We start from the raw sequence: 24,897 nt of genomic DNA on the forward strand, positions 1-24,897 counted from the left end.
ACGGGCGGACCAGTTCATAGCATCAATTCCTTCGTCTTGCAGGAACTGCTGACACACTCCAGCCACATGAGGTCTAGCATTGTCTTGCATTAGGAGGAACCCAGGGCCAACCAGCATATGGTCTTACAAGGGGTCTGAGGGTCTCATCTCGGTACCTAATGGCAGTCAGGCTTCCTCTGGCGAGCACATGGAGGGCTGTGCGGCCCCCCAAAGAAATGCCACCCCACACCATTACTGATCCACTGCCAAACCGGTCATGCTGGAGGATGTTGTAGGCAGCAGAACGTTCTCCTTGGCGTCTCCAGACTCTGTCACGTCTGTCACATGTGCTCAGTGAGAACCTGCTTTCATATGAGAAGATCACAGGGTGCCAGTGGCGAATTTGCCAATCTTGGTGTTTTCTGGCAAATGCCAAACGTCCTGCATTGTGTTGGGCTGTAAGCACAACCCCCCCCCCCCCCCCCCCCCTGTGGACGTCAGGCCCTCATACCACCCTCATGGAGTCTGTTTCTGATCGTTTAAGTAGACACATGCACATTTGTGGCTTGCTGGTGGTCATTTTGCAGGGCTCTGGCAGTGCTCCTCCTGTTCCTCCTTGCACAAAGGCAGAGGTAGCAGTCCTGCTGCTGGGTTGTTGCCCTCCTACGGCCTCCTCCACTTCTCCTGATGTACTGGCCTGTCTCCTGGTAGCGCCTCCATGCTCTGGACACTACGCTGACAGACACATCAAACCTTCTTGCCACAGCTCGCATTGATGTGCCATCCTGGATGAGCTGCACTACCTGAGCCACTTGTGTGGGATGTAGACTCCGTCTCATGCTACCACTAGAGTGAAAGCACCGCCAGCTTTCAAAAGTGACCAAAACATCAGCCAGAAAGCATAGGAGCTGAGAAGTGGTCTGTGATCACCACCTGCAGAACAACTCCTTTATTGGAGGTGTCTTGCTAATTGCCTATAATTTCCACCTGTTGTCTATTCTATTTGCACAACAGCATGTGAAATTGATTGTCAATCAGTGTTGCTACCTAAGTGGACAGTTTGATTTCACAGAAGTGTGATTGACTTGGAGTTACATTGTATATATGGGTGGTATTCATGTGACCGCCGGTCTGCTGACCGACAGTCACATGACCTTCTCCACCATCCCGCCGGCTCAGTATCTCGATGGTCGGCATGCCGACCAACAGGGAATATTTCCACTCGTGGGTGTCCATGACACCCATAGAGTGGTAATAGAACCAGTGGCGACCGCAGGGTGCTGCACTCACCCCTCCCCGTCAGGATCCCGGCGTCGGTATGCTGCCGGCGGCACCCATATATATATAATATATAGGGATCCGGTCTCTAGGTTGACAGTAACTAGGTCGAAACTATCTAGGACCGACCACTATTGGTCGACAGAAACTAGGTCTACAGGGTTTCTAGGTCGACGTGTTCTAGGTCGTAGGTCAAAAGGTCGACATGAGTTTTTCACGATTTTTTCTTTTTTTTTAACCTTTTCATACTTAACGATCCACGTGGACTATGATTGGAACGGTAATCTGTGCCGAGCGCAGCGGTAGCAGAGCGAGGCACCTTGCCCGAAGCTCGCGAGCCATGCGAGGGGACACGGTGCACTAATTGGGGTTCCCAGTAACTCTACGAAGAAAACGACACCAAAAAAAACAGAAAAAATTAATGTCGACCTTTTAACCTGTCAACCTAGACCATGTCGACCTAAAGACCCTGTCAACCTAGAGACCCTGACGACCTAGACACTGTCGACCTAGTTACTATCTACCTTCAATACCACACCCATATCTCTCTCTCTCTCTCAGTAGCGGATCTTGCCTTCCGGAGGGCGCCGCACCATGGCAAGATCCGCTGCTGCTGTGCCCCCCACTGCCCGCTCTGTCCCGCTGCTGCTGGCCGCTGTGAAGGGAACTAGACGCGTTGCGTCTAGTTTCCCTTCGTGGAGAGGACCTTTGCTGTGAGGTGCGCGATGACGTCATTGCGCACCTCACACCATTTCAGCGGCGCTACTACTGTACAGGGGGCGTAACTGACCACGTAATGAAGCCACGCCCCTATTGCCGCCCGGGGCGCAAAAAGTCCTAGAACCGGCCCCGCTCTCTCTCTCTCTCTCTCTCTATATATATATAATAGGCACTTTAGTAGTTAAGCAGCTGAATAGGAATACCCCTGTTATACAGTATATGTGACATCTGCTCCCGTTGCCCTGTGCTTCAGATGGAGTTATTTGAAGTTGGAGGCGGTGTAAGCCCTCTTCCTTCCTCCACAGGACAGACACACGTCTCCTCTCCCAATTGCTCCCCCACCCTCCCCCCCTTTCCTCTCCCCTATGGATTCTGAAGTCCCCTGTCCTAGCTCCTGGCGCCTGACAGACTTCAGGATGACATGGTAGTGAGGTGAGAGGGGAGATGGACGTGATGTGGGGTGAGGAGGGGGCTGGAGGCCCCGGTGGGGGGACAGAGGGCAGGGTTCAGGACAGCTGGGTATAAATCCCATTGGGATGAGCTGATGCACCACACACAGCCAGTCCCCAGGAACATCCATGAACACGATGCCACCACTGAGATGCTCTGTGGTCTTATTACTCCTGCTGGCACGCTCAGGTGAGCACACCTCTCATTGGCTGAGAGTATTATTATTATTACAGGTGGTGTCTCTGGAATATTTGCATACCATAATGAGAGATCTTGGGGATGGGATTTCGGAATATTCTCTATTTCGGAATTTTGGATATGGAAGACTCAATCTGTCCTACTTTACATTTGGAATTATTTGCCCTGAATATGTAACATGTGCAGAATGTGATAGGGTTCTATGTGTAATGCGTGCATGGATGCGATAGTCTGCATGGTTTGCTGTAGTGTTAGTCACCTTAGGATGTATCACAGGTATATAGAGCAGCGTGCCCAAATACTGGGAGATACACCACAGGCTCCTATCTGCACTGTGATGCCCACATAATGTGTATCAGATATATGGATTTACCTGGTGTAATAGGTTCTAAAGGTTTCATTAATAACATATTGCACATGACTCAAATGTGCTGTAACCCGAAGCAACTGATCACACTAATGGGCTGTAACCTGTAGCAACTGTTCAAATACTAACGTGTTGTAACCCATAGCAACCAATCCTTCTAATGCGCTGTAACCTGTAGCAAATACTCACTCTAATGTGCTGTAACACGAAGCAACTGATCACACTTATGGGCTGTAACCTGTAGCAACTGTTCAAATACTAACATGTTGTTACCCATAGCAACCAATCTTACTAATGTGCTGTAACCTGTAGCAAATACTCACTCTAATGTGTTGTAACCCATATCAACCAAGCCTTCTAATGTGCTGTAACCTGTAGCAAATATTCATTCTAATGTGCTGTAACCTGTAGCAAATACTCACTCTAATGTGTTGTAACCCATAGCAACCGATCTTCCTAATGTGCTGCAACCCAAAGAAACTGCTCATAGTAATGGACTCTAACCTGTACTAGCAACTGTTCAAACACTAATGTGTTGTAACCCATAGCAACCGATCTTACTAATGTGCTATAACCTGTAGCAAATACTCACTCTAATGTGCTGTAACCCATAGCAACCGATCCTTCTAATGTGCTGTAACCTGTAGCAAATACTCGCTCTAATGTGCTGTAACCCCAAGAAACTGCTCACACTTATGGGCTGTAACCTGTAGCAACTGTTCAAATACTATTGTGTTGTAACACATAGCAACCAATCTTACTAATGTGCTGTAACCCAAAGAAACTGCTCGTAGTAATGGACTCTAACCTGTAGCAACTGTTCAAACACTAACATGCTGTAACCCATAGCGACCGATCCTTCTAATGTGCTGTAACCTATAGCAAATGCTCACTCTAATATGCTGTAACCCAAAGAAACTGCTCACACTTATCGTCTGTAACCTGTAGCAACTGCTCAAACACTAACATGCTGTAACCCATAGCAACCAATCTTACTAATGTGCTGTAATCCATTGCAACTGATCACACGAATGTGCTGCAACCTGTAGCAACTGATCACACTAATGTGTTGTAACCGATAGCAACCGATCACACTAATGCTTTGTTACCTGTAGAAACCACTTAAATGCTGTAACACTGACCCCACTAATGTTCAAAAGCCATAGACTGATTATACTAATGTGCTGTAACCCATAGCAACCAATCCCACCAATATACTGTAACCAAGGGTAACCATTCTACATTTGGACTTACATTACCTCTATGTGGGTTATTCAATTCAAGTCTGAACTGCCGTCTTGTCGGAAAGTTGGCAGATTCTGACTTTTTTAAGTCGGATAGTGTTCCAACCTATTCAATTGGGCTGCCGCTTTTCTGACAGGTCGGCAATTCCGACTTGTCGACAAACACGTGGATTGGCAGATTAGCCGCAGATCCACGTGTATTTTGTCGGATTAAATCCGACAGGTTTTAGCCCCGTTTCCGACAACGTCAATACGACTTTAAAAAAAGGCGGATTAACATTGTTGAGAATGGCCAAATCCGACATAATTGAATACTGTAATGTCGGATCCAACATCAATTGAATACCCCCCTATGTGCATGCATTTACTCTTGGCGGCATTGGCTGAATCAGATTGGATGTATTGTGACTGATGTTTAGACTGAAGCCTCTCAGTGTTGTCACATGGGGGGTCATTCTGACCCGTTCGCTCGCTGCTTTTTGTCACAGCCGAGCGAACGGGTCCCTTCTGCGCATGCATCGGTGCCATAGTGCGCCGGCGCATGCCAGATGGCCGAAGGCCGTAGCAGGGCTGCGATCGATTGACAGGCAGAGGCGATCGCTGGGCGGGAGGGGGTGGAACGGGGGAGTTTGGCTGCCGTTTTGTGGGAGCGGTCCGGCCAACGCAGTCGTGGCCGGACCGAACGGGGGGCGGGCCGTAGCGGCTGCGTGACGTCACACGCAGCCGCTGCGGGCCGGGGAGCGATGAGTAGCTCCCGGCCAGCACGCTAAAGCTGCACTGGTCGGGAGCTACTCTTGAAGCCTCTGTGCGATGCCTTTGCACTTCTGCAAGGGGTGGCCGGACTGACATGCGTGGCGGACCCCCCCCCCCGCATGTCAGTGTGAATGATCGTAGCTGTGCTAAATTTAGCACAGCTACGATCAACTTGAATGACCCCCATGGAGCGCTCATCGGGTTTAGAGGTCTATTTATTAACATTATTTTTACTAAAATAATGTGAAAAGGGGTGTTTTCTGTTTTTTGTTCTCACACCCTTTTCACATTATTTTAGTATCACCTGAATGTATAAAGGGCATTTGGAGACGTTTTCATGAAAAACTGCTCCAAACACTTTAAATCATTTTTTTTAGTAACCCACATCGCATTCCCCATACTTACAATGGGAAATGCGATCTGACCAGATTTACTAAAAAAATATATGAAAAGATACCGCAGTGTGCCCGGTTCTAGACCTTGCAGCGCCCAGGGCGAAAGTTTCCTTTGTGCCCCAATTAGTTGTGCCCCCCTTACTGTGCCCACCAGTAGCTGTGCCCCTAGTAAAAAAAAAATTAAAATACTTACCAGCACCACTCCTGCTTCCCAATCACTGCACTCCGTCTCCGCCGCGAGCGCCGCTCCTCTGATCTATGGGAGGGACGTCATGACGTCTCTCCCATAGCACCGCACAGAAAGGTCCTCTCCGCGAAGGGAAACTAGATGCTACCTCACTGCGCGTCTAGATTCCCTTCGCGGAGAGGACCTTTTCATAACCACCGCCACCGCCACCGCCATCCTAGTTAGTACCGGCGCCCCGGTCAAAAGTCCTGCTTGCCCGTGGCAAGAGCCGCTACCGGATAATAACACCAGCTCAGGCTGGCGAGCTCACAGGGCAGCACTGCGATAAGCACCATTTTGCCCAGGTTTCTCTGCCCCTGGCAGAGAAAGCTGAGCGGGGACCAGGCTCCAGTGATTAGCTCTGTGTATCCGATGGACGCACAAGCTGATCGCAGTGTAAAAATAAAAAATAAAAAGTGAAAGAAAATATCCATACTCACCTGTCCAGGGAGCCGGTGTACGCTGCTGCTGGAGCGCTGCCGGTCGCTGGGTCCCCCATGTGCTGCGCTGTGACCATGGTGTAGTAAAGTGACGTTGCAAAACGGCAGCGCACTTTACAGCACCTGGGGTCACAGCGCAGGAGAAGGACCCAGCGCCCAGCAGCCTCCTGAAGCAGCGCGGACCAGCTCCCTGGACAGGTGAGTATATTATCCTGCTTGGGGGGGGGGGGGGCGCGCTGCGCAGGGGTAGTCGCGACGGGTCGACCGCAAGCTCTGTCCCTGCATGCAATCATTGATACATCCCTGTGATGTAATCAATTATCGCAGTGCGAGTTTGGGCGATTTTATCACCTGTCATCTGCATCCTGGATGCGGATGGTGATAAATGGGCCCCTTAGTCTGGTCTCTTATTACATATATGACATAATATGTTTGAGTTTTACAGGGAATTCTTACAAATGGAAAATATTAAAAAACAAAAAAATCGGAATTATAATGAGACATTTTTAATACTCTGGCAATGATTACTAAAGGAAAATACAATGGTTCTAATTTCATGGCCGTAGTTTGGTTTTGGCTTAGAAGAATCAGCCTCAAGTGTTTTGTTTTGGAATTCGGATTTAAAATCTGAATCTCGGGTTTTTAAATATCTTGAAAATGTATAAAAATCATGTAGTTTTGCAATCAAAAACCCAAATTCAGATTTAAAATCCAAATTCCGAACCACGTGAAGATCCGAACTGGAATTCGGCTCGGATTGGTTCTCCACGGGAGATCCGGATCGGGATTTGGTTCAGTTCAGATACCCAGATTCGGTGGGTTCAGATTTGTAGAGAACCGAGCCCCACATCTCAACATACTTCTTATACAGTTTATTTCTAAAGGACAGCATGTTACGCAGGCGCGATGCTCTGCAGTCAGTGACATCTTACAGGCAGAACACATTCCGTTACGGACGTAGAAGTGCAGCTCACATTAGGTCACAGTTACGGGGAGATCAAACCTTCAATACAGGACAAGAGGAGAAGTTACCCAAAGCAACCAACCAGTTTACGTATATTTATCCAGTACATGCTATAGAATGCGAGCTAGAATATGACTGGATGCTATGGGCCGCTTCTACATCGCACACATATTCCGCAGCGCTGTACAGAGAATATTTCACCATTCACATCAGCCCCTGTCCCAGTGGAGCTTACAATCTATATTCCCTACCACATGTACACACACACACATTCACGCTAGGGTTAATTGTTGTCCAGTATATTTTTGGATTGTGGCAGGAAACCCACGCAAGCACAGGGAGAATATACAAACTCCACACAGTTAGTGCCATGGTGGGAATCGAACCCAAGACCTCAGTGCTGTGATCGAGTAATGCTAACCATTACTATGTCCATAACTAGAGGACATGCACACGTGTAACAGTCGTGGACCACATGATGATACACATGTAATAGTGACGGCAGGATTGGCAGTGATATTACACACAGATCACAGGACCAGCACACGTGTAATAGTGACTGCAGGATGGGCAGTGATATTACACACAGATCACAGTACCAGCACATGTGTAATAGTGACTGCAGGATGGGCAGTGATACTACACACAGATCAGAGGACCAGCACATGTGTAATAGTGACTGCAGGATGGGCAGTGATACTACACACAGATCACAGGACCAGCACACGTGTAATAGTGACGGCAGGATGGGCAGTGATATTACACACAGATCACAGGACCAGCACACGTGTAATAGTGATAGCAGGATGGGCAGTGATATTACACACAGATCACAGGACCAGCACACGTGTAATAGTGATAGCAGGATGGGCAGTGATATTACACACAGATCACAGGACCAGCACACGTGTAATAGTGACGGCAGGATGGGCAGTGATATTACACACAGATCACAGGACCAGCACACGTGTAATAGTGATAGCAGGATGGGCAGTGATATTACACACAGATCACAGGACCAGCACACATGTAATAGTGACGGCAGGATTGGCAGTGATATTACACACAGATCACAGGACCAGCACACGTGTAATAGTGACCGCAGGATGGGCAGTGATATTACACACAGATCACAGGACCAGCACACGTGTAATAGTGACTGCAGGATGGGCAGTGATACTACACACAGATCACAGGACCAGCACACGTGTAATAGTGACTGCAGGATGGGCAGTGATATTATACACAGATCAGAGGACCAGCACATGTGTAATAGTGACCGCAGGATGGGCAGTGATATTACACACAGATCATATGACCAGCACACGTGTAATAGTGACCGCAGGATGGGCAGTGATATTACACACAGATCATATGACCAGCACACATGTAATAGTGACCGCAGGATGGGCAGATATACTACACACAGATCATATGACCAGCACACGTGTAATAGTGACTGCAGGATGGGCAGTGATATTACACACAGATCACAGGACCAGCACACGTATAATAGTGACTGCAGGATGGGCAGTGATACTACACACAGATCACAGGACCAGCACACGTGTAATAGTGACCGCAGGATGGGCAGTGATATTACACACAGATCATAGGACCAGCACACGTGTAATAGTGACCGCAGGATGGGCAGTGATATTACACACAGATCACAGGACCAGCACATATGTAATAGTGACCGCAGGATGGGCAGTGATATTACACACAGATCACAGGACCAGCACACGTGTAATAGTGACCGCAGGATGGGCAGTGATATTACACACAGATCATAGGACCAGCACATGTGTAATAGTGACCGCAGGATGGGCAGTGATATTACACACAGATCACAGGACCAGCACACGTGTAATAGTGACTGCAGGATGGGCAGTGATATTACACACAGATCACAGGACCAGCACACGTATAATAGTGACTGCAGGATGGGCAGTGATACTACACACAGATCACAGGACCAGCACATATGTAATAGTGACTGCAGGATGGGCAGTGATATTACACACAGATCACAGGACCAGCACACGTGTAATAGTGACCGCAGGATGGGCAGTGATATTACACACAGATCACAGGACCAGCACACGTGTAATAGTGACTGCAGGATGGGCAGTGATATTACACACAGATCACAGGGCCAGCACACGTGTAATAGTGACCGCAGGATGGGCAGTGATATTATACACAGATCAGAGGACCAGCACATGTGTAATAGTGACCGCAGGATGGGCAGAGATATTACACACAGATCACAGGACCAGTACACGTGTAATAGTGACCGCAGGATGGGCAGTGATATTACACACAGATCACAGGACCAGCACACGTGTAATTGTGACCGCAGGATGGGCAGTGATATTACACACAGATCACAGGACCAGCACACATGTAATAGTGACCGCAGGATGGGCAGTGATATTACACACAGATCACAGGACCAGCACACATGTAATAGTGACAGCAGGATGGGCAGTGATATTACACACAGATCACAGGACCAGCACACGTGTAATAGTGACCGCAGGATGGGCAGTGATATTACACAAAGATCACAGGACCAGCACACATGTAATAGTGACCGCAGGATGGGCAGTGATATTACACACAGATCACAGGACCAGCACATAGGTAATAGTGACCGCAGGATGGGCAGTGATACTACACACAGATCACAGGACCAGCACACGTGTAATAGTGACCACAGGATGGGCAGTGATACTACACACAGATCACAGGACCAGCACACGTGTAATAGTGACCGCAGGATGGGCAGTGATATTACACACAGATCACAGGACCAGCACACGTGTAATAGTGACTGCAGGATGGGCAGTGATATTACACACAGATCACAGGACCAGCACACGTGTAATAGTGACTGCAGGATGTGCAGTGATATTACACACAGATCACAGGACCAGCACACGTGTAATAGTGACAGCAGGATGGGCAGTGATATTACACACAGATCACAGGACCAGCACACGTGTAATAGTGACAGCAGGATGGGCAGTGATATTACACACAGATCACAGGACCAGCACACGTGTAATAGTGACCGCAGGATGTGCAGTGATACTACACACAGATCACAGGACCAGCACATATGTAATAGTGACCACAGGATGGGCAGAGATACTACACACAGATCACAGGACCAGCACACGTGTAATAGTGACAGCAGTATGGGCAGTGATATTACACACAGATCACAGGACCAGCACATAGGTAATAGTGACCGCAGGATGGGCAGTGATATTACACACAGATCACAGGACCAGCACATATGTAATAGTGACTGCAGGATGGGCAGAGATACTACACACAGATCACAGGACCAGCACACGTGTAATAGTGACTGCAGGATGGGCAGTGATACTACACACAGATCACAGGACCAGCACACGTGTAATAGTGACTGCAGGATGGGCAGTGATATTACACACAGATCACAGGACCAGCACACGTGTAATAGTGACTGCAGGATGGGCAGTGATATTACACACAGATCACAGGACCAGCACACATGTGTAATAGTGACCGCAGGATGGGCAGTGATACTACACACAGATCACAGGACCAGCACACGTGTAATAGTGACCGCAGGATGGGCAGTGATATTACACACAGATCACAGGACCAGTACACGTGTAATAGTGACCGCAGGATGGGCAGTGATATTACACACAGATCACAGGACCAGCACACGTGTAATAGTGACCGCAGGATGGGCAGTGATATTACACACAGATCACAGGACCAGCACACATGTAATAGTGACCGCAGGATGGGCAGTGATATTACACACAGATCACAGGACCAGCACACGTGTAATAGTGACTGCAGGATGTGCAGTGATATTACACACAGATCACAGGACCAGCACACGTGTAATAGTGACCGCAGGATGGGCAGTGATATTACACACAGATCACAGGACCAGCACACGTGTAATAGTGACTGCAGGATGTGCAGTGATATTACACACAGATCACAGGACCAGCACACGTGTAATAGTGACAGCAGGATGGGCAGTGATATTACACACAGATCACAGGACCAGCACACGTGTAATAGTGACAGCAGGATGGGCAGTGATATTACACACAGATCACAGGACCAGCACACGTGTAATAGTGACCGCAGGATGTGCAGTGATACTACACACAGATCACAGGACCAGCACATATGTAATAGTGACCACAGGATGGGCAGAGATACTACACACAGATCACAGGACCAGCACACGTGTAATAGTGACAGCAGTATGGGCAGTGATATTACACACAGATCACAGGACCAGCACATAGGTAATAGTGACCGCAGGATGGGCAGTGATATTACACACAGATCACAGGACCAGCACATATGTAATAGTGACTGCAGGATGGGCAGAGATACTACACACAGATCACAGGACCAGCACACGTGTAATAGTGACTGCAGGATGGGCAGTGATACTACACACAGATCACAGGACCAGCACACGTGTAATAGTGACTGCAGGATGGGCAGTGATATTACACACAGATCACAGGACCAGCACATGTGTAATAGTGACTGCAGGATGGGCAGTGATATTACACACAGATCACAGGACCAGCACACATGTGTAATAGTGACCGCAGGATGGGCAGTGATACTACACACAGATCACAGGACCAGCACACGTGTAATAGTGACCGCAGGATGAGCAGTGATATTACACACAGATCACAGGACCAGTACACGTGTAAAAGTGACCGCAGGATGGGCAGTGATATTACACACAGATCACAGGACCAGCACACGTGTAATAGTGACCGCAGGATGGGCAGTGATATTACACACAGATCACAGGACCAGCACACATGTAATAGTGACCGCAGGATGGGCAGTGATACTACACACAGATCAGAGGACCAGCACACGTGTAATAGTGACCGCAGGATGGGCAGTGATATTACACACAGATCACAGGACCAGCACACATGTAATAGTGACCGCAGGATGGGCAGTGATACTACACACAGATCACAGGACCAGCACACGTGTAATAGTGACTGCAGGATGGGCAGTGATATTACACACAGATCACAGGACCAGCACACGTGTAATAGTGACTGCAGGATGGGCAGTGATATTACACACAGATCACAGGACCAGCACACGTGTAATAGTGACTGCAGGATGGGCAGTGATACTACACACAGATCACAGGACCAGCACACGTGTAATAGTGACTGCAGATTGGGCAGTGATATTACACACAGATCACAGGACCAGCACACGTGTAATAGTGACCGCAGGATGGGCAGTGATATTACACACAGATCACAGGACCAGCACACGTGTAATAGTGACCGCAGGATGGGCAGTGATATTACACACAGATCACAGGACCAGCACACGTGTAATAGTGATGGCAGGATGGGCAGTGATATTACACACAGTTCACAGGACTAGCACACGTGTAATAGTGACCGCAGGATGGGCAGTGATACTACACACAGATCACAGGACCAGCACACGTGTAATAGTGACCGCAGGATGGGCAGTGATATTACACACAGATCACAGGACCAGCACACGTGTAATAGTGATGGCAGGATGGGCAGTGATATTACACACAGATCACAGGACTAGCACACGTGTAATAGTGACCGCAGGATGGGCAGTGATATTACACACAGATCACAGGACTAGCACACGTGTAATAGTGACCGCAGGATGGGCAGTGATACTACACACAGATCACAGGACCAGCACACGTATCATAGTGACTGCAGGATGGGCAGTGATACTACACACAGATCACAGGACCAGCACACGTGTAATAGTGACTGCAGGATGGGCAGTGATATTACACACAGATCACAGGACCAGCACACATGTAATAGTGACTGCAGGATTGGCAGTGATATTACACACAGATCACAGGACCAGCACACATGTAATAGTGACAGCAGGATGGGCAGTGATACTACACACAGATCACAGGACCAGCACACGTGTAATAGTGACTGCAGGATGGGCAGTGATACTACACACAGATCACAGGACCAGCACACGTGTAATAGTGACTGCAAGATGGGCAGTGATATTACACACAGATCACAGGACCAGCACACATGTAATTGTGACTGCAGGATGGGCAGTGATACTACACACAGATCACAGGACCAGCACATATGTAATAGTGACTGCAGGATGGGCAGTGATATTATACATAGATCACAGGACCAGCACATGTGTAATAGTGACCGCAGGATGGGCAGTGATATTACACACAGATCACAGGACCAGTACACGTGTAATAGTGACCGCAGGATGGGCAGTGATATTACACACAGATCACAGGACCAGCACACGTGTAATAGTGACTGCAGGATGGGCAGTGATATTACACACAGATCACAGGACCAGCACACGTGTAATAGTGACTGCAGGATGGGCAGTGATACTACACACAGATCACAGGACCAGCACACGTGTAATAGTGACTGCAGGATGGGCAGTGATATAACACACAGATCACAGGACCAGCACACGTGTAATAGTGACTGCAGGATGGGCAGAGATACTACACACAGATCACAGGACCAGCACACGTATAATAGTGACTGCAGAATGGGCAGTGATACTACACACAGATCACAGGACCAGCACATATGTAATAGTGACTGCAGGATGGGCAGAGATACTACACACAGATCACAGGACCAGCACACGTATAATAGTGACTGCAGGATGGGCAGTAATACTACACACAGATCACAGGACCAGCACATATGTAATAGTGACTGCAGGATGGGCAGTGATATTATACACAGATCAGAGGACCAGCACATGTGTAATAGTGACCGCAGGATGGGCAGAGATATTACACAAAGATCACAGGACCAGTACACGTGTAATAGTGACCGCAGGATGGGCAGTGATATTACACACAGATCACAGGACCAGCACACGTGTAATAGTGACCGGAGGATGGGCAGTGATATTATACATAGATCACAGGACCAGCACATGTGTAATAGTGACTGCAGGATGGGCAGTGATATTACACACAGATCACAGGACCAGCACATATGTAATAGTGACCGCAGGATGGGCAGTGATATTACACACAGATCACAGGACCAGTACACGTGTAATAGTGACTGCAGGATGGGCAGAGATACTACACACAGATCACAGGACCAACACACATGTAATAGTGACTGCAGGATGGGCAGTGATATTACACACAGATCACAGGACCAGCACACGTGTAATAGTGATGGCAGGATGGGCAGTGATACTACACACAGATCACAGGACCAGCACACGTGTAATAGTGACCGCAGGATGGGCAGTGATACTACACACAGATCACAGGACCAGCACATGTGTAATAGTGACTGCAGGATGGGCAGTGATATTACACACAGATCACAGGACCAGCACACGTGTAATAGTGATGGCAGGATGGGCAGAGATACTACACACAGATCATAGGACCAGCACACGTGTAATAGTGACCGCAGGATGGGCAGAGATACTACACACAGATCATAGGACCAGCACACGTGTAATAGTGACCGCAGGATGGGCAGCGATATTACACACAGATCATATGACCAGCACACGTGTAATAGTGACCGCAGGATGGGCAGTGATATTACACACAGATCACAGGACCAGCACACATGTAATAGTGACCGCAGGATGGGCAGTGATATTACACACAGATCACAGGACCAGCACACATGTAATAGTGACAGCAGGATGGGCAGTGATATTACACACAGATCACAGGACCAGCACACGTGTAATAGTGACCGCAGGATGGGCAGTGATATTACACACAGATCACAGGACCAGCACACGTGTAATAGTGACCGCAGGATGGGCAGTGATATTACACACAGATCATAGGACCAGCACACGTGTAATAGTGACCGCAGGATGGGCAGTGATATTACACACAGATCACAGGACCAGCACACGTGTAATTGTGACTGCAGGATGGGCAGTGATACTACACACAGATCACAGGACCAGCACATATGTAATAGTGACTGCAGGATGGGCAGTGATATTACACACAGATCACAGGACCAGCACATATGTAATAGTGACTGCAGGATGGGCAGTGATATTATACACAGATCACAGGACCAGCACACGTGTAATAGTGACTGCAGGATGGGCAGTGATATTACACACAGATCACAGGACCAGCACACGTGTAATAGTGACTGCAGGATGGGCAGTGATATTACACACAGATCACAGGACCAGCACATATGTAATAGTGACTGCAGGATGGGCAGTGATATTACACACAGATCACAGGACCAGCACATATGTAATAGTGACTGCAGGATGGGCAGTGATATTATACACAGATCACAGGACCAGCACACGTGTAATAGTGACCGCAGGATGGGCAGTGATATTACACACAGATCACAGGACCAGCACACGTGTAATAGTGACCGCAGGATGGGCAGTGATACTACACACAGATCACAGGACCAGCACACGTGTAATTGTGACTGCAGGATGGGCAGTGATACTACACACAGATCACAGGACCAGCACATATGTAATAGTGACTGCAGGATGGGCAGTGATATTATACACAGATCAGAGGACCAGCACATGTGTAATAGTGACCGCAGGATGGGCAGAGATATTACACACAGATCACAGGACCAGCACACGTGTAATAGTGACTGCAGGATGGGCAGTGATATTACACACAGATCACAGGACCAGCACACGTGTAATAGTGACCGCAGGATGGGCAGTGATATTACACACAGATCACAGGACCAGCACACGTGTAATAGTGACTGCAGGATGGGCAGTGATATTACACACAGATCACAGGACCAGCACACGTGTAATAGTGATGGCAGGATGGGCAGAGATATTACACACAGATCACAGGACCAGCACACGTGTAAAAGTGACCGCAGGATGGGCAGCGATATTATACACAGATCACAGGACCAGCACACGTGTAATAGTGACCGCAGGATGGGCAGTGACATTACACACAGATCACAGGACCAGCACACGTGTAATAGTGACCGCAGGATGGGCAGTGATATTACACACAGATCACAGGACCAGCACACGTGTAATAGTGACTGCAGGATGGGCAGTGATATTACACACAGATCACAGGACCAGCACACATGTAATAGTGATGGCAGGATGGGCAGTGATATTACACACAGATCACAGGACCAGCACACATGTAATAGTGATGGCAGGATGGGCAGTGATACTACACACAGATCACAGGACCAGCACACATGTAATAGTGACTGCAGGATGGGCAGCGATATTACACACAGATCACAGGACCAGCACACATGTAATAGTGATGGCAGGATGGGCAGTGATATTACACACAGATCACAGGACCAGCACACATGTAATAGTGATGGCAGGATGGGCAGTGATACTACACACAGATCACAGGACCAGCACACTTGTAATAGTGACCGCAGGATGGGCAGCGATATTACACACAGATCACAGGACCAGCACACATGTAATAGTGATGGCAGGATGGGCAGTGATATTACACACAGATCACAGGACCAGCACACATGTAATAGTGATGGCAGGATGGGCAGTGATACTACACACAGATCACAGGACCAGCACACATGTAATAGTGACCGCAGGATGGGCAGTGATATTACACACAGATCACAGGACCAGCACACGTGTAATAGTGATGGCAGGATGGGCAGTGATATTACACACAGATCATAGGACCAGCACACGTGTAATAGTGACTGCAGGATGGGCAGTAATACTACACACAGATCACAGGACCAACACACATGTAATAGTGACTGCAGGATGGGCAGAGATATTACACACAGATCACAGGACCAGCACACATGTAATAGTGACTGCAGGATGGGCAGTGATATTACACACAGATCACAGGACCAGCACACGTGTAATAGTGACTGCAGGATGGGCAGAGATATTACACACAGATCACAGGACCAGCACACGTGTAATAGTGACTGCAGGATGGGCAGTGATATTACACACAGATCACAGGACCAGCACATATGTAATAGTGACCGCAGGATGGGCAGTGATATTACACACAGATCACAGGACCAGCACACGTGTAATAGTGATGGCAGGATGGGCAGTGATATTACACACAGATCACAGGACCAGCACACGTGTAATAGTGACCGCAGGATGGGCAGTGATATTACAGATTACAGGAAATCTTGGCTGCTTTGCGAATCTCTCAGCAGAAAAATGTTTTAGATTCTCTCTTCTTGCTATCAGGCTATGTTTCAGCGCATTCAGATTTTCTGCCTTTCCTCAGCTTAGTGCATTGCGTTGTATGATGAAGTGTCATGAAGAACATTATTTCCCATTATCAGTGTCCTCAGAAGCATAACATTGTCTAACGCCCTTTTTTAAAATGTCTTTCTCCTTCTAGCGTATTGTTCAAAACCAAGCCTGCAGATCATCCCTGCCGATGGAGCGATATACTTAGGGGAAAGCAAGTACTTTTTATGTAAAGGTAAGGGTACGACGGTCGGCGCAGTCTGCGACTGGCCCCTTTCTCTGTAGACTGTAGCTCAGGTCTGAGCAGGAGATTTCCTTGTGGACAATGTAATATACACGTCTTTGATGTGGTTCTTCCTTTCTAATGTTATTCCTATAGCCAACGTTGAAACCACATTGAAGTGGCTCACTTCTGACGATGAGGTAATCAGTAACGAGGAAAGTCTTTATGAGATAAAAGAAATCGATGAGGTAACGAACGGTCTCACAGTAACGGCATCCAAGGTCGAGCTTGAGCCCATCATTAAATGTCAGGCGGAGACTTCGTCCGGAGAGACCTCAACCGCAGAGCTCAAGCTGAGAGTCATCAGTAAGTTCTCCTGATATATACGGCTGAGATTACTCTGTACACATACCGTATACCTGCAAAGGTAGGATGCGTTTGGTATACCTCATAACTTCCCTCAATTTATTACATTGAACACTGCATTAACACCTCCAAATGGTCACTTACTGTCAATCACTTCTCCATGAAATCCTCCTTGCGAGCGAGATTGCAGCGCCCCTTCGTGCATGAACATGCGATTGCAACATATGCGCAGTTTGCCGATAAACTCTCCATTGCATGATAATCGCCGGCTGCATACAAACATAAATTAAGCCCAATGTCCCATATTGTGAGAAGTTAAAGTGGTTGAGTCCATGATGGAACGTGGTACTGCTGGGATCCAAGCAGAACTGGACAGAGGACCTCTTGAGATGGCGGGTCTCCAGGGACTTGCCACCTGCCCCAGTACATTTGACATCAGGATATTACAGAAGAGGGTTCTGGTACAAGGAACCTGAGTATCGGGTGGCTCTACAGTCTATGCTGTTTCATCTATGGTCAAATACAGGTTCCACAGAGGCAGCTACAGTATCGCCATACTTTTCTTAGTCTGCAGGAACGTCTGGGAGACTCCCATATCTCAGGTGGCGCGCCCAGTTGACTAGAACATTGGGCAAGTCTCTTTGAGACTGCCCACCCACAGCCGCCCACTTCCAAGTGAACTGGGTGGTCTGGGTGGCCGATGACACAATTCAGGCCAAATCGCATCATCATAGCCCTGACCCTTGCTGCACAATGCCAGTAATAGAGTTTTATAGCAGAGGTGGGGTCATGAGGACACAATCACACCATCCTGCCTGGGGGCCGTGCCCACACTTGGCCAGACCAGGCCCCCACGCATCTCCTGACTTGAATGCCTCCTCCTGCAGGGGGCAGCCAGAAAGCTGTCAGCTATGAGAATTTGCCCCTTTGGCATCTGCACCTGTCGGACACCCCTAGTTATGGCCCTGAATCCCATCTGCACCTGTCGGACAGCCCTAGTTATGACCCTGAGTCCAAGTCCCATATTTGTTACACTAAACACAGTAATGCATTTCATTAGAACATGTGCATGTGTCCCCAGTGGCGTAAGTTCGTCACAGTTGCCCGGAGGCAAGTTCATACCAGTTGCCCCCTCCCCCATCCTTATATTTAGGTGTGTGTGTGTGTGTGTGTGTGTGTGTGTGTGTGTGTGTGCGTGTGTGTGCGTGTGTGTGTGTGTGTGTGTGTGTGTGTGTGTGTGTGTGTGTGTGTGTGTGTGTGTGTGTGTGTGTGTGGTGTTCTGAATTCTTTTATATACTGTATTTATACATTTCATTGTCTTTTATTTTAAATCACACATTTCTTAGCAGTCATACCCAGGATTAGAACCCACTGACAGCAGACACTTTACTGATGGAACTATTTGCTCCAGTACAGGAAGCATGAGAATTGTAACTAAATGAAGTTATGTGTAATTGTCAGCAAAGTAACTTCATATAGTGAAAAGATAGCGTCAGCCATCAATTAACTTATTTCAATGGTGTCACAGAATGGGGGGAGAAGAGCTCCCCTTCAGAGCAGGAGCCCGGCGGCAGATGACTCCGTTGCCTCCCAGAGTTCTGCCTCTGCGTGTCCCAAAGCTTTGTATCACTAGTAAAACATCTTCATAGGCAGAAATAGCAACAGTGCCACCTACAGGTGGTAATAAATAACTACCCAGAATTCTAATAAGGGAGTACCTTATCACAAAACATATTTATATGTACAGGATTGCTGTGCAATGAGCGTTTGGTTTTGCAGTAATAAAATATGTTTCCTAGTCAGCTTGTTAAGGTGGAGGCTTTCTATATGTTTATTATTGCTGTGTGTGCGCCACTTATAATGTTCATGGCGCTTCCTGTACTTTATCACATGTGAATGCACTGTCCAGCCACGTACTGTGATGTGATACATGCATTGTGTACTGATTTTGAAGCCACACCTCCTGCTGTAGTCCGACGCATCTGCTCCTCTGGCATGTATACTTGGCGTAACGAACAGGATGCATTCAGTTATAATTACACGCAACTTGCTCCCAGTTCAGCATTGGCACCTATATGTAGATTTTTAAATGTGTCACATATTCTATCCCCGGCCAAATTGCACACCATATCAATGCAACGTCTTCTTTTTTTCCTACAGAGAAGCCTCAATTTGTGAAAGATAAAGAGACTCGGAAAGAATTTACAGCAGATTCAGTCGCTCAACTGCCCTGCGCAGTGGAAGGGATCCCACCTCCCCAGGTCACCTGGTTCCGCCATGAGATCGCTATCACAAACCTACCAGGTCAGTCTCAAATATAGGCTCAGCAACTAATCTCTCCAACACAGGACTTATATCAGCAGAATGCTCTTGTTCAAGCACAGGCTTTGCCCCTGGTAACTGCTTAGGCCACCCCTCTTGTTATTCTGAGGGGCTTTGTTGGAAATTAAATGCAAGGATCTGCATCTGGGGGCGCTGTTCCTTTGCAAACTGGATTTTATTTTCCAAAGCTGAACATCCTCAAGACTCATAAATAACTACATATATACACAAAAAAGGATCTTAGTGCAATATGACTTACATAGTTTAATGTATAAAAAACTAATTGTTATAAAAATGACCTTTGCATAAACTGTGCCAAATTTTTTTTTACTGTAAATGAATGGTTAATGATTACTCTGTCTCCTTTCTCTGTTATCTCTCCTATAGGTCACCTCTCTGCCACAAAAGACGGGACACTAACCATATCTAAGATTCAGTTGTCGGATGCTGGCATGTACTTCTGTCAGGCATATATCAGAGATAGGAATGAGATTGCTTACAAGAACGTCTCAGTCACCGTCAATGGTGAGGTCCTATATTCTCTTACAGTATGTGCTACTATCTGGAGCCAGATTTATTGTAATCGGGTGTTGCATTTTATCTGGTATTACTGGCTTTAGCTTTTGGCCCCAGTGTATAAGGGACTCCGTGACAAGATTATCGGCTGAGTCTAAAGACTCGCCAAGCGGTATTTCAGCAGAGAGCTCTAATTATAATTTTCTTTTCTTTCTTTTTTTTTGCCATTTCAGCCGCTCCAGTTGTGCGTTTCCAGAATCCTTTGGTTAATCTGACCTCAAAATCCAATGCCTCCTTCATCTGCTTCGTGACCGGACATCCAGAACCGCAAATCACCTGGAAAAAGTAATATTCCATTTGTCATAGTCGTGACTGTGTGGAGTTTGTATATTCTCTCCATGCTTGTGTGGAATTCCTCCCGCAATTCATAAGTATACTGGCTCACAACAAGAATGAACCCAAGTGTGTGTAGATGGGTCAATAAATAAATCTAAGTTTTTTTGTAATAGGGAGAGGGAGGCTGTCCTAGAAAGTATGAGGTCATCAAAGTTCCGGTTACTAACTTGGGGCCAGTGGTATGCCCACTCGCTAAGTGTCATATGTACATAGTAGTCATTGGCGCCTCATTAAACAGAATTTAAAAAATAAACTATACATTTGTTACTATAAATGTATGCAAATGGAAATAGTTCAGAGTTAGCTACAGTCATCAGAAATGACGGGACTAACAAAAGAGACAGGGCCCCTCCCCCTCCAAAATAAGATTCTACAGCATCACTCCACACCTATGTGATGTCATATATTGTGATATTACATATAGGTGGAGTATTGAGGACTTACAGTATCAGTTCAGAGAGCTGATGCACAGTTGAAGGCTTGTTTTAAGAAGTCTTCACTCTGCATCAACCTGCTGTTGTTTCACAGCCTGGTGCAGTTCTACAGGTATTGGTAGTAGGAGCTAGGCGTGGGACCTCCTCTCTGTAAGGGCCCGGGACACCAGTCCCCACAGTCCCCTCCCCCCCCCACCCCCTGTGGCTGCCCTGGCTACAGTACAAAATTATTTTATGTTTTATTGAAGTCCTGATATACTCCGTCCTCCATCACTGTTACCTTGCTGTATTCTCACAGGTTCATTTTCTGATATATAATAACATGCAGGAGAAAAAAATATATATTCTCAATCACTTCCCACTGTCTTTAACAATCTCCTTTGCGATTGTTCCACAGAGGTGAGGAGCCGGTAACTCTAGATGGACAGAAATACGTCCTAAGTTCCAACAGCCTGGAACTCTCAATCACTGATCTGGAGACGTCGGACGAGGGAGAATACACCTGCCACGCCAGTAACAGATTGGGGGAACACAACACGACATTGGTACTGCAAGTCATCAGTAAGTGGCCTAGGGATTTACTAGCCAGAAAGCATAGCACGACCCTGTGAAATTAGCAAATCTCCTATGTTAACTGTGAATGTATGAACTATTTACTAAGACTTGCCCAAAGTAAGCTTCTAGCTGTCATTTCAAAGACTGTGCTAGATAAACAAGAGCTATAAGCCGGTTGCTTTCCTTATATGAAATATTTAATTGACCTGAAATTCACGGAGTTCCTTCTTGTATGTAAGAGTTTCCAATAGAAGTCCCTAATTACTTCTCTCATATAAAATATAGAAATGTACTAAGCCTTGGAGATTGATAAAAAGTAGAGAGATAAAGTACCAGACAATCAGCTCCTTACTGCCATATTACAGGCTGTGTTTGGAAATTGACAGTTGAGAGCTGATTGGTTGATGTTTTATCTCTCTCCAAGGCTAAGTGCATCTGCCCCAATATTTTCTAATAAGGTCCTAAGGGTAAAACACCCATCAATGCACGATTAGAGGCAATTATAGGCAAAGTGTTACCGTCAATGGGGGTAATTCCAAGTTGATCGCAGCAGGAAATTTTTTAGCAGTTGGGCAAAACCATGTGCACTGCAGGGGAGGCAGATATATCATGTGCAGAAAGAGTTAGATTTGGGTGGATTATTTTATTTCTGTGCAGGGTAACTGGCTGCTTTATTTTTACACTGCAAATTAGATTGCAGATTGAACACACCACACCCAAATCTAACTCTCTCTGCACATGTTATATCTGCCTCCCCTGCAGTGCACATGGTTTTTGCCCAACTGCTAAATATTTTCCTGCTGCGATCAACTTGGAATTACCCCCAATGTGTTAACTTCAAACAATCCATGATAGCACCAAATTGTTTCCAATGTTGGTGAATTTGGCTCTACAACAGCAATTCCCAAGAAGCAATGTAAAGACAAATCTCCCATTGTTTTGGGGACTTTGCCCCAATAAGGATTCACATCTGATTCCCATGTGTCACTCCAGATCCCCCGCAGGGCGTAGGAGCCGGACTGATCGCTGGGATAGTTCTACTGATATTCTTGGTCACCCTGTTGGCCGTGGACTTGAACTGTTACAGAACCAGGCGTCGTGGGTTTCTCATGTACTTCATCACCAAGGTGCTGGGCAGGTCGTCCCCAAGGGCCAAGCTGGAGGAGACTGACATTAAGTAAGTGTCCTAATTGATAACTGACTTCTGCTACCGAGCACTAGGCTCATGCTACAAGTCAAACCCAACCCAAGTCATCCACCCTCTTCTCCAGCCTTATACCATTTCATTATCTTTTTGTAGGAAAGTGACCTCCAGCCACGTTGTAAATATCTCCGGCATTGATGCCTGACACCACCCCAAATGCGGAGTGACAAGAGAAAAGATTCTTTGGGATACAAAGGCAAATTATGGACTTCTACAAAGTAGCCTCAGAGCAACTGAGAGGACTCTTCCTTAAGAACTTAATAAATCACATATCTCAATCCTCCCGGCCGTTAGAGAGAACTCACAATCCAACATCATTGTAACATATTTGTATTTGTTTTTAAATACATTAAGTATGCTAAAGTCATGTATGTACTCTATACTGTATGGTGCCCAGCTTTCAGCTAGGACTTCTCTGTGTAGTGGTAGATCTGGAAGTCTTGTATTTCCAGGGCAGCTCCTGGTTTCTGGAAACCTCATCTGGTTATTGTAGAAACATGGTGACTCTAAGCTTCCTGAGGTTTGATAGCTACTGTAGCAACATACCGTACAGCCTGGACCAAGAGTTTTACCTTTAACCATTCCACCTTCTTCCACTGGTCCTCTTGAGAAGACTACAGCTTGATGGTTGGATTATGGTGGACTGGCTGAGTGGACAACATCATGTATGAAGACTTTGGTGACAATAAAAAGTTATGTAATATTTCTAAAGGTTACATTGTGATTGGTGGCTATGGATTACAGTAACTTTTTGCCCTACTGTATGTACCATGGCGCACTGCTTTAACACAATACTTCCGATTGATTGCGATATATAACTTTTTTTTTTTTACAACCATCATCCTACAAGATATTGTGCAAAATGAAACTTAAGTGTCTGAATTGTTGCATGGGAAATTCATTATTTACCCCCCTTCTGTAGATTACCACATCATCATATAAATGACAGGTAATAAGGCAGCTAACGAGGCGCACCATCATTACTCGTTAACAGCTGCACTCAGCGGAAATGTTACCCCTTGTACAGCACATCCTCGTTGTTTGTATCAAAATATTTGTTTTTGCACTAATGGATGTTTAATATAAGTTCCCGAATCCCAAGTAATGTTATTTTTACCCCTGAATTATTAATGCATATTTTCCACAAGAATGTCAGGTGTTTGTTTCATAAAATGAAGAGACTATAGAATTAATACTAGGAGGAAGATGTCTCATGAAGAGCACAAGTGGAGGAGTTGCCCATAGCAACCAATCAACTTGTGGCTATTATTCATCTAGCACATTCTATAAAATGATAGCAAGAACCTGATTGGTTGCAGTAGGTAACTTCTCCACGGGACCTCTATAGAAGTGCCAGATGAAATACCCATAAAGTGGTTATTGTATAGGTAATTAGGGAAGGCCCTTAATCATTTGCCCACCAAATTATGTTATAATGTATTGTACATAGACTTTGTATTGTCCCTTATGTGGAAATTTCACAATGTTTAAATAAAGCACATTTTATAAAAAACAAAAATCCAAGTGTGACAATATGT

At 46.6% G+C, this 24,897-nt stretch overlaps 1 protein-coding gene across 1 annotated transcript; it reads left to right on the forward strand.

The window, feature by feature from the left end:
• The first annotated feature begins 2,492 nt into the window (after positions 1 to 2,492).
• On the forward strand, positions 2,493 to 24,878 carry LOC134965806 (neural cell adhesion molecule 1-like). The gene is made up of 9 exons (XM_063942172.1): positions 2,493 to 2,616; positions 17,495 to 17,578; positions 17,723 to 17,932; positions 20,093 to 20,236; positions 20,642 to 20,779; positions 21,004 to 21,115; positions 21,998 to 22,161; positions 23,149 to 23,332; positions 23,456 to 24,878. Exons 1-9 carry the CDS (start codon positions 2,556 to 2,558, stop codon positions 23,502 to 23,504), a joined length of 1,146 nt encoding a protein of 381 aa, XP_063798242.1. The 5' UTR covers positions 2,493 to 2,555; the 3' UTR covers positions 23,505 to 24,878.
• Positions 24,879 to 24,897: the final 19 nt, after the last annotated feature.

Source organism: Pseudophryne corroboree, chromosome 10 (genome assembly GCF_028390025.1).
Source record: "Pseudophryne corroboree isolate aPseCor3 chromosome 10, aPseCor3.hap2, whole genome shotgun sequence".
Lineage (NCBI taxonomy): Eukaryota > Metazoa > Chordata > Amphibia > Anura > Myobatrachidae > Pseudophryne > Pseudophryne corroboree.

Bases quoted from the DNA above. Each gene is read 5' to 3' on its own strand.
- LOC134965806 (XM_063942172.1), top strand. From the start codon at position 2,556: ATGAACACGATGCCACCACTGAGATGCTCTGTGGTCTTATTACTCCTG. The intron at 2,617-17,494 runs GTGAGCACACCT...TTCTCCTTCTAG, and splicing joins ACTCCTGCTGGCACGCTCAG to CGTATTGTTCAAAACCAAGC. The intron at 23,333-23,455 runs GTAAGTGTCCTA...ATCTTTTTGTAG, and splicing joins CTGGAGGAGACTGACATTAA to GAAAGTGACCTCCAGCCACG.